The following is a 12,247-nucleotide window of genomic DNA, read 5'->3' as shown; positions in this document are numbered from 1 at the left end:
AGTTGCACATGGCTGGGGAGAACACTGCTCATATTGATATATTTAGAAGAGAAGTGGACTCACAAATTTAAAGTGCTAGAAAGACACAGTAAAGTTGAAAGGGCAATAAGATGCAAAAATGTAGGACTGACTTTACCACGGCCATTTCTCTTGTCTCTCATCTGTGTGTAGGCTTCATACATTCCTTCAGAGTTGCAGTAAGACCATTGTATTTCTCTATTGGCTCTTCCAACTCACACAACTGTACACCTCACTGTATAATTACTACTAGAAACTGGGTAGGTTAGACACGAGTCAACTAAATACAATTTATGGAGCCCAAGAAATTAAAAGAATTAATCATATCTATTACAGCATTTCTTCATTAATAGTGAGGGGAGGGAAGGCAGCCATAATCTCTACATCAAGTAAAACTGCCTGAAAACTCTATTTATCTTGCCAATAATAAACTACCTGAGGGAAAATAATAAGGCACAAGCTTCTACCCAGAATCTACCAGTTTGTACTTTAAGGAATAATTAGAGTGTACTCCTGATTGGATACAGCTATGCATCCTGCATCATTTCTACCTAAAAATGACAGTGGTAATGCCTCTCCAGAGGAGAATTAAAAAAAACCAACAACAACAACAAAAAACAAACAAACAAACAAAAAACCCAAAACAAAACAAAACAAAAAAACAAAACAAAACAAACAAACCACCACACAACAAACATGAAAGACAGGTACTACAAAGTGACTACACACAGGCAAATGAAAAAGAATAGTTAAAACCAACTTGTGAGCCCATTTTTTTTTTTAACCAAAAAAGTGTCTACAGTACCTTAGGAGGATTAAATGGATATGTTTCTGGAATTTTTATCTCTAGTTGATATCTTCCACCTGCAAAAGACAAGAAATAATTACAAGTTAAAAGAAAAGAACATTACCCCAGCTTAGTCTTTCAGAACAATAAAGCTTAGGTTTCTAAATAGACAGGTTTTTAAGTCATTCAAATTTACTCAGAAGCATTAGCTAGAAGACAACTCTAAATTTCATATACTTTATAAATAAATGCATGTAGAGTCAATCTAACAGTGTCATATTTGATTATACTTAAGAAATACAGATTCTGATTTGTAAGTTTAATGTGTACATTCTTCTATAGTTTCTCATCTCCAACCTTGTAATTTCCATGCTCTATTTTAGTAAAATATATCAAAATGTGAAGTAAATATCCCCCCCGCAACAGATGAAACACAGGCCACAGGAATATTCAAGCTGAACATGGCATATTACATTATTTTGACTTTTTTCTGATACCTCATGCCAATAATTTTTTCAAATTACACAACTGAAATTAACTGTATTTCATTTTAAACTTTCTGGAATTGAAGAATGCTCAACTAAATCACTTAAGAAAAGCTCCCACACTTTGAAATGAAAAAAACAAAAGGAGGCTCCAGTGATACTTTCACTATGTTCTACTTTACTGTCTGAAGTAGTTACTTCTAATCCAATTCTGCAAACACTTGGACACACTAGTACTATTAATATAGTCTGCAGAATTACAGCATGCAAATAAAGGACAGTATGAGCTTGGCAGACAGAATTACCTTCTACTGCCCTTTTCTAAACATTCTTCATTTGTCTCTCCGTTTCAGTATCATTACCTACATCTATTTCAATTAATAGTTCTGTTAACTTTCAGGTTTGCTATCAATACTTCTGTCTTCTGGAGCAATCTCAAACTGTCTCTGCCTGCTCACTGAAGATCATTTGGCAGGTAGCAGTTTAATGACAAGAAGAACAAAGTCTAACAAGACATACACACCAATTTAGACGTTTTATTTTACAGAGACAGATAGTATTTCTCCTCACTTGCTACTCCTGTTCTTTCAGAAGGAACCGTTTCCCTCCCTCAATATACTTTGTTACAGCTTATAAATTTCCTTGAACTAAAGCTGAAGTATCTGCAACCTATTTCTCCCTTGGGATTTCAGGAGCAATTGACTCTGCTGCACATCACTCCATACAAAACCAGCTCTCAAGTAGTCTCAATACAGGCAGAAACATCCACATGCAGGAAAAGAACCTAAAATGAATACTCGGAACATTTTGGTCTCTGGCAGCTCTTTATCTGTGCCAAAACACACCTTAGCAGCTACTAACACCTCTCACTTTCAAAATATGAATCAGTCTAATACACTACACCTCAAACTGGTTAATAGCAGTTTTGTATTTGCCACGACTTTATACAGCTGTTTGTTCTCACTGCAGTAACTTGAGAAGATTTAACAGAAAATACAGTAGAAGAAAGGCAAATTAATCCAAAATTAAAATAGCTGATGCTTAAGCTCATCACCTCTCTGCTTACAGGACAGCACAGCCGCAATATTTTTGGAGATAGGTACATCAACAACAGATCTTAACTAACTTTGCTTTTCCTTTTGTCTGAATTGAAGCATAATTCAGCAGCATTTTTCTTCTAAGAAACAGAACAATTACACTGCTCCTGGATTGCAGAAATTCATCAGTCCCTGTACGATTTTGCTGTCACACCATTTTGTAAGGTAATATAAAACCTGTCCTAAGTTTTACCATTTCTTCTGCTTACCACTAAAACTTGCCTTTAAAAGACGGACGATTGCAGCTATTCAGCCACCGTTTTTTCTACCTGGAATGTACAAGTTCAAAATATTTTAAAACTGCAGGGCCTAAGAAGTTGGTAATATTATTTATAGGGTATTGTTGTTGTGTACTGAACTTTGCAGTTAAAAATGCAGGCTTGAAGACTTAAACTGGACAAATCTGTATAATAATTTCCTTAATGACATTTAAAATGCAAGTGACTAATGTACCAACTTCTGCATACCAGTATTTCTGTGGAATTTTTTTAAAAGGAATAGGCATATGTATGGCTTTTCAACAGCTATTTAATATTTGATATTGAATTAAACAGTAATGGGAGAATATTCCTTCTATACTCCTACTGGAGCATATGTCTCACAAGTTCTAGCTCTTTTCCTTGAAGAAAAACCCTATTATAAATTTTGCAGTTACTGTGGCTCACTTGTGAATTTGGCTTGAAATTAATACTACAGTTACACAGGGTCTAAAAAAACAAAACAAAAAAAATCCATAATCTATTGAAAAGCTCTTGAAGCAAGTAGAATCCAGCAGCCATTAACCTAGACTTTCAAAGGTCCTCTCTCCAAACATACATGTTCTCCTTTGGGATGGCAAATGTTTTTCAGTTGAAGCTGTGTTTTGCAATATTCTTTTAATTTGATCAAAATGCATTGACACAACTGACAGAAAAAGCTGTAAAATTTGTCCGCAATAGATGGCACTTTTCCTCTCAATCACACTTAAACCAATGTCCTAACATCTCCTATGAAAGAATTCTGCAGCAGCAGTTTGTTTTCAGATGCCTCAAAACTGCAGTCAACAGTAAATATTGCTGTTCTTTCACTTTACCATGGTCCTAGAATTCCCTCCTGTACCAGGGAACTGTCTGACCTGAACTACTGCACTAATTAACTCTTCTTCATAAAGCACTTCTTGCTGTGTCACTGTTCAGACTACAGATGACAGATCAGTCTGTAATTATGCAGTATGCGTTACTGCATTAGTCATAAAATCTAAACTACACTCACTGGCAAACCCTTCATAATTACATAAGGGAATAAATGCATAAAACTATGTTACAGAAATATTAACATTCCAAAGTAAATTACTCAAGTGTCAGGAAACACCAGAAATTGGGTTCCCAGTAAATTTCATTTTGCTCCTCGATGCATGTGTCTTCTAGATTAAAGTAAGCTTACTATCACGTTACTTTTCCATTAAATCCTTGCCATAATCAAAATACATAATAGTTTTAGCCCCCAAAATGGGGTATTTACTATATCTTCATCATTAAATGTACTCATATGTAAGCAAGCAAGCATACATTTCACAACAACAAATTCTGCACTAAACACATATTGCTGAATTTCATTAGCTGGATAAGCTGAATCTGTGAATACACAGTGCTCAGCTTCTGGAATTTTGGTGTAGCTGAATTATCCAGCATCACACAGAACCCAGTTCTGCAGACAAGCATTCAAATCTTTTTTTACCCTCTTTATGAATCGCTATACAGTTTTTAACTTTTGTGACACATGAATACAACTTTCATTTCAAATAACTCTGAATACATTCTCCAAAAAAAGGCCAATTTTATAAGCCATGGTAAGGCTGGTCTGAAGGGAGGGGAGGGGGGAGGCAAGCTGTGACAGACCAGCTCACCAGAGGAAGATGAATTCTGCTTGAATGGAAAAACAAACACTAAAACCTTCCAAAACAACACCCTCCCCCCCACCATTCTGATGCTTCCTAGTATCCAATTAGTTAATTTTGCAGTATCTTCACATCTGTATACTTTACAAAACCAGCTATATTTGCAGAGGAACTATTACACTAAATAGTAATCCACTTTCAAAGAGGTCACCAGAATAACTATGTATTTCAGGTCTGCAGCACAGTTCTCCTTTTAAACTGAAGGCCCACGTTACGACCAGAAGAAATTAGCTTCTTTCCAGACATTACCTTCTGACAAGTAAACTCTAGTGGCTGAAGAGATGAGGATAGAGAGACATGGGTGAAGGGAGGAAGGAGAAAGCCACCATTATTTGTCAGCAGAGGAACTCTGGGACTCAAGTTCTAGAGGGGAGCATCCCTACCATCACAGATGATCTTACTGTGCTACTCTCTCCCTTCCAGGCTTATTTCCTTTCTCCTCAGCTTCTGACACCTTCTACCTTTACCCAACATTCTCAAATGTCAACCCCTGGCACGCTGTTTCCTCACCCTTATCCGCCCTGGGGCCTGGGGGGTGGTGGGCACTGGGGAGACTCCCTGATCTCCAGGCCAGTGCTGCTGCTGCAGCAGCTCCCAGCCTGGAGCAGAAACCACAAGTGATGTCCTCCCCAGCGAAGGCACAACCACCAGATTTTCATCAGTAGCCACCAACACGTTCAAGTGCACGTACACCTATAAGCTACAAAACTATTTTCTGATATTTTCCCCACTTGATGAGAACATGTTTTTCAAAATAATGACAAACAGCATGTGTCTGGTCTCTGGACAATAATCAAGTCCCAGTCTTAGTTCCAAAGCATGGAGCAACTAGAGCAAGGGAAAACTGAGAAAATTGTTTTCATTTTCAACAAAATTATTTATTTGCCTGTATCTTTCCTTGAGACATTTTTGTTTACTGGAAGTTCAAATTCAAATCAAAGTAGATACCTGGCATGGAAAATTTGAATAGAACACTATTTAAAAGTAACCAAATATTAAATAAATAATCCTCATTTACGATCAAGTAACTTCAATAGAAGGTGTATCTGCCAGCTCCATATATAATACATACAAACAGAAAGTTTACAAGTACCAGCACTATTGAGTAATTTGGTATCTCTGATGAAGTATGCTATGTTAGCTTCTGTTAAACCTCCTCTATGTAATAAGTTATCTTGCTTTTTACAGACTGAAGAGATGCACAATTACTGATACCAGCTTTCATAAACAAGTTCTACTATAGAGTCCTCCACCCCAGTATAAATTAAATATTGGGACCCATGGATGCTTGAGATTCATCCCAAATTTAATCTGCAATGACATTTCTCCTTGAGATGGAAAAATGCAACAGGTTTTTGAATGACCACCATATTACATCACAGAAATACATGTATTGTTACATTAGATTCTGGAGCTCAGCTTCTTGATGCTCCATGGCTAAGGAGCTTAAACTGTCAAGATGGTAAACAACCAAAAGTCAGCAGCATACCAACTACACTGCACACCTTATACCTGTCAATTAACCTTTGATATGCCATAGTCTGACCTACTGTAGAACAGATCTGTCTTCAGGCAACACAGAAATTGAAGTATTTTTTCAAGCTTAAAATTTGATATTTTTTTTAAAAAAGACTATTTTAAGACACGTAGCTCTACATTTTTATGTTATAAATTAATTTTACAAACAAAGCATCTCAAGACACAATTCGAAGTGTACAATGATTGCATACACAAAAACATTACTTGCCTTCATATGGTGTGTCCGGAGGTCCTGCTATTTCTCCTCTTAATTCTGTAAAATTCTCATCTACAAGATCTACTTTAATTTGATTTTTGCTCGTCTTAAAAATAAACAGAGAAACAAAGAGTCATGAGTAAACAGTTGACATACAAATTTACCCAAAAATATGGTATTTTAAATTTTCAGAATAGTTTTTTAAAAAATATATAAATAAAAAATTTTAAATATAGTAACCTAACGTGAATAGCTATCTTCCAGCTGGAATTTTACTTCATTAAAAATAGACTTTTTGCGAAGCATTAGTAATTTAAATAATATTATATTATCACTAAAATAAGCAAAGCAACCCAACAATATAATATCTAAAGCTATATTTTAAAAGTTGATTACATTTTAAAAAGACCATGATCTTTCAAATCAGGTATTAGTTCTGCATATGTTAAACTATAAAACCAAACTGACTGAGTTACACATTTTTTTTCTTGTTTAGAACAGTTTAATTAATAGTAGACATGATTGTCACTTTCACTGGAATACAGAAAGACTTCCCCAAATGGATCACTCACTATTTTTAACAACACAATGATCTAAACAGAATACTGTAGTCTCGTTTAAGATCATGTTTCTCTTAAATATTTAGGCGTAAGGTACAATTTATTTATAACTCGAATTTAATTGTCACCTCCTCAACATTTTCACACCCCATATCAACTTGCCTACAAAACACTGTATTTCGATACTAAAAAACCCATATGTTATCCAGAAACAGATTCTCAGGAGTGTTTAGCCAGAGCTACTTGTTCCATTGAATTTGCTTTCCAAGTTCCAAGAGCAATATTAGTGAAATTCATTCAAATCCTCCAGTCAGTAACTTTTTTTTGGGAAACAAAGCAGAATCTCCTTTTAGGAAGACATACCATGAAGTTACTACACGTTTGTTCATTCTGCTACTTCTGTATACCACACTCACTGACTGCACCACAGATTTCTTGAATCCTACGTTTCAGTTGTGGGGTTTTTTTTGTTTTTCAAAAACTCATAATTTTCTCAGGTATTTTTAAATTGTTACAACTAGTTCTACACCAAAAATCCCCATGTAGCTGTGCTGCTCTCTCAGAGTAAACCCAGTTGCTGACAGCTATGAGAGAAGGTTTAAGTCAGATAAAGGTGATGGTTTCCATCAACTGGTTCTTGGATCTACCAATGATGTGAACAGTTAAGTTCTTCCCTGAAGAACAGCTGTGAGATTATCTCTATTTCCTTCCTGTAAATGCTCTGTAGATTCAGTTCCCCCCACTGAAGAGGGTGCTCTTCTGACCAGAGATGCTCACAGGTAGGAGGAAAAAACAGTTTAAGTAAAAGTTTCACCATGTGAAATACCCTAATCAAAAGTTTCACTAAATTAATCCTACGGTGACCCAGGAGCTTTTTACATCAATAGTTACATGCATTTGCCTTTAAAATTTGGGTAAAAGCCCTTCAACCCACACAAATGAGGCAGCACCTGTAACTGCATACAAGAAGCCAAATAGCACACTGAAAAACAAAGATTCAACCACACTACAAATTAAGAATGCACTGTGCACCTCCAAAAATCAAAAGCCAGTATTCAGTAATGGTTATGTTTTACGATTTTCTAACTATAAAGTACCTTTTGTTTTAAGCCCAGCACCAGATCTTGTGTTGTCTTTCATGACCCTAGCTAAGGTATCAGAGAAAGGAAGTTATTAATAGAACTGATGAAATTATGTTTTCAAAGGTATTTTAAATTTATTTTCTTTCCTACTACTTTTCATATAATTTGCCTGATTAGAGAGCAAATGGAACAGTTTTCTTTCAAAGCTTTGTTTCCATAATACTGAGCAGCAGCAGATCAGACTGTTCCAGCAAGACAGCCCTCCCCAATAGGCAGGCACCGTAAGAAACCCCCTCTCTGAACCCAAATCAATCACAGGCAACACTTTCCTCTTATAAACTTTCCAACCCTCCTTTTAAGTTTTCTGCTCTCACTATTCCAACTGGTAGCTCATTCCACAACATCACAATTGTTAAAAGCTTTCTAAACTACAATTTAGGTAAATGTATAATCTATTTATGCCCACCTGTGACAGCATGGTTTCCCAGCTTCAACAACTTTCTTTGCATCTCTAGTATTCATTCTCCTCAAATATATGTGGTATTTATACCAATTTCCCTTTTCAGCTTTAATTTTGCTATAAACAAGTTACGATTTTCATCTCCCCGTATTGATTTTTTAAGAATTTCTCAGCTCTACACCCCATGACCACCTAACTACCCTATACATGAATGAATTTAGATAGAGTCACAGAAGCAGTACCAGGAACACCGTTGCACTCACTGAAAATACACCACAACCAGCATAACCCAAGATCAAACTTGCCTTCTTCTGCAGCAGCATGACACAAGGCTCAGATGAAGGGATGGAGTCCCAGCAAGGCTTCCCAGGGCAGTTTTTTCCCCTTCAGTGGCTGCAGCGTGCTTCCTCAGGGGTTCTGCCCATGTGCATTGCCTCTGAGCTCACAAAGCAGCACATTGGTTTAAATAACCACTACAGTTAAGGAGTCACTAAAACTACCTGCTCAGGTAGTCATTCTCAGGTCTATTCAGGTTCTCCTGCTCTCCCTCTGTCAACTAGTAAGCTCCTCTCAACTTCACCTGGTAAGCTTCCAGGTAACAACAGGAGTTGTTCCTCACAAGTAAACCTGTAACCTTCCACCTTGAGGACTGAAGCCCAGCAAGAAGGATGAATTTCAATTATACGATCTATGGTTAACCCATGCTGCAACTTGCTTGATTTTCTACTCAGCATTTCACTTTTCATCAGTGCCCAACACGGTGTTGTGCGTGCAGCCTGCATACTCGCCTTCATATTACACTGCAATTAGTACCACACTAACCACTTTTCCACAACAAACCCTTCCGAACTTGATACATTTGTTAAAAAACAAGCACCCTACTGCTAAGCCCAGTTTCTTCCAAGAGTCAATGGATCCTGGTCCCCCACATGAGGTGACTGCTTTCATGACTACAGCTATAGTTGTCTCCGCACCCCCATCTTCTTTGGACAGAACCTTAAGGAAAAATGGCAGGCTATTTTACACTGGTTCAGTGTAAGGATTAATCTAATTTTGAGTTCAGGCTTAAATTCTACATGTTCCCGATATCAGAAATTCATTTTTTATTTACACAGCTGAAGAACTTTTTTCATGGTATTCTGATAGACCTTTCGAGGTGCATGTCAGCTTGACCTTGCCAACTCTTGCTTTTTGCTTCATCCTGTGAGTAAACTAGTATTTAACTGTGCTGAAGTGATTATTCATCCAATTAAATCTGGAGTGTTTTCCTATAATATTTCCCCTTAATAAGGATCACACAGAATAAAATTACTTAATTTTAGCGGCTCTAACAGAATAAATCCCTGGCCTCCATTGTAACAATCCATCTCTAAAATGTTACCAACAGCAGAGTTCTCCAAAAATGTACCTCTGACACTAATCATCTTAGCACAGAGTTTATGAATCAAATTCTGATCTAGCAACACAAGTTGATTTTCCAGAAGCAATTATTCTATAAAGACCTCATCATGCTTCCATATCAAGTCTGAAGTAGCATCGTCTCCTGTTGACTCAATAACAATTTGGTGACTGAATCACTGGAGTAGCAATTCCTGAAATATCTGAGCCACGCCATCACTAGCAGCATTTATTTCCATAACCTCAACGAAGGTAAATTCTGTAAAAATACAATTGCCACCAGCATTTCTCACCAATGTGAAACACTCAATTGACACCAAAGTTCCTGTGTAGGAATCTACAGGCCAAACACTACACCAGCAGAACTTCCATCATCACATCTGAAAATTATTTTGACCAATACTGACAAAAACATAAGAGAAAGGAGTGGTTACATTAACACCCCTGATATGATGCAAGGCATCATGTCATTCCCTCATCTGTATTTCTTCATATTCTAGTCAGATTATGCATAGCCTTTTCTTCTTTTTAAATGCATTGACTGTTTCACACTGGGGCTCTAGTCAACACATTTGTCATCTTTTAGACCATCCCAACTGCCAAGGCTCCTCATGCATTGCTATAGTCATGCTTACACAATTTTATTCTGCCCTGTAGAGATTAAACCCAAGCATGCATGAGGCAGAAAAGCTGGGGAAGATTCATACAAGGCACTTTCATCCATTACAAAAGCCTTATCTCTAAAAAGAAACACAAAGGAAGCAATCCTTCATGAAGAGTCATTCTGTGAGCATCTCCTGAACACTTAACCACATTTATCACAGTAGCTACTGATAGATAGTATTTTGACTTGTCTTTGCCTGCCTCCTCTTCAAAAAAAAATTCCAGAATTACACTGTATAGTTTTATATCTGAGTATCTTCCTTGTATAGAAAGACACACTCCAGCAGAAACTTTGAAGAGTAAGTTCTGCCACTGTGAAGACTATCACACACATCATCTCCACTTCTACTAAAATACTTTTAGAGAGCAGCCCTGGACCTTGCAATATTACTCTGAGCTGACAACAAGTTCTTCTTTGCATTCACCATGGTATCCAGGCCCTAACAAGGAGTCCCTCATCAGAGTGCCCTGCCTTCCTCCTGCAGTTAATCCACCCTTTCTCCTGAGCCTTCCATGGCATCTCCTCCTCTCCAATCTGCCTTTTAAAAACTCTTATTTATGTTATTCATGGCTTGTTACCCTCTTCACTAGTCCAGTACCCTCCACTTCTAAAAATTAAAGTTTAACTTCAGAGAAGATAAAAAGCAAAAATAGAGCCAAGACAAAACATATCAACATCATAGGAGAATGTTAAGATGATAAGAATTGCACTGCTCTTCTAAACATTTGTTTCCCATATACAAAATAGTATTTACTACATTTAGTAAAAAATTAAATTATATATTCCAAGTCCAATCTTGAGGTAAGTCTGCTTCCTGAAGACTGAAGATAAATGACTTTTTTTTTTAGTAGGAATTACAAATGCATTTGAAGTTTCTAGGCTTTACGAAAACCCTCTAAATTCTACTGTTATTTTGATAAGTAGGTTATCAGAAAAAAGTTAACCTCAAGTACTCAGTATAAAAATGCCTATTATCAGAGTTGGCAATGTATGGATAGACACTGGCAGGTTTAACCAAAAATGCAGCAGTAGGATGTTTTCTTTTTTTTTTTTTTTTTTTTTTTTTTTTTTTTTTTTTTTAATTAATTACATGGCCAGGAGTTTTTGACATCTATATTGAAACCGCAAATAGAAGGGAAAAAAAATGCCCGCTCCCTCTCAGCCCCAGCTCCACACACTCCTAAGTCAGTCATGGCTACAATACACATCATAAACTTAATACTGGATGATGACGGTATACAAAGAAATTTTGAGTGAAGTTATTCTAGAACCAACCAGCTCCACTTACTCCCCCCACGATATTATCTTAACATTAGACCTTTGATTCCTGCATAAGAAAATTGGTCTAAAATAATGTAAAAAGCCACATTCCTGATTCAAGGCCAGGCTGGACAGGGTTCTGAGCAACACGATCCAGTTGCACATGTCCCTGCTCATTGCAGGGGGATTTGGACTAGATGACCCTTGAAGGTCCCTTCCAACCCAAAGTATTCTATGATTCCATTAAATTCTCCACTATGCATCCATTACCATACATACTATGTTTTGAACTGTTGTGGCCAAAACAACAAAGGAAAATAAATAATGTTTATTATCAATATTAATAGCTTCAATTCACAGAACCACAGAATGTTAAGGATTGGAAGGGACCTTGAAAGATCATCTAGTCCCATCCCCCCACCAGAGCAGGAACACCTAGATGAGGCTACACAAGAATGTGTTCAGGCGGGTTTTGAATGTCTCCAGAGAATGAGACTCTACAGCCCCCCGGGCAGCCTATTCCAGTGCTCTGTTACGCTCACTGAGAAGAAGTTTCTTCTTTCTTAAAAAGAATATAATAACATAAAAATGAATTATTACTTGTATGTTCTAAGTGTATCTGTCTCACCTTACATATTCAGATATCACGTGCAAAGTTCGTACCAAACGTATCTGGGTATTAATGCTGAGATGGTAAATAAGGATTCATAAAACCAAAAGACCATCACACACCTGCCCTTCTCCAAGCAAACAAACAAAAAGCCT

At 36.9% G+C, this 12,247-nt stretch overlaps 1 protein-coding gene across 2 annotated transcripts in view; it reads right to left on the bottom strand.

Moving 5' to 3' along the window:
* Positions 1–12,247, bottom strand: part of UBE2K (ubiquitin conjugating enzyme E2 K) — a 44,604-nt gene that overhangs the window by 16,772 nt on the left and 15,585 nt on the right. For both annotated transcript variants that reach the window (XM_065837120.2, XM_065837122.2), the window contains 2 exons: positions 6,071–6,164; positions 824–882 (listed from right to left, as the gene is read on the bottom strand). In XM_065837120.2, coding sequence (XP_065693192.1) covers positions 824–882; positions 6,071–6,164 — 153 coding nt within the window. The remainder of the gene's footprint in view (positions 1–823; positions 883–6,070; positions 6,165–12,247) is intronic.

The sequence above is a fragment of the Patagioenas fasciata genome, chromosome 4 (genome assembly GCF_037038585.1).
Source record: "Patagioenas fasciata isolate bPatFas1 chromosome 4, bPatFas1.hap1, whole genome shotgun sequence".
Taxonomy (NCBI): Eukaryota; Metazoa; Chordata; class Aves; order Columbiformes; family Columbidae; genus Patagioenas; species Patagioenas fasciata.
Note: the sequence above shows the minus strand (reverse complement) of the source record. Positions and strands in the feature narration are given on the sequence as shown.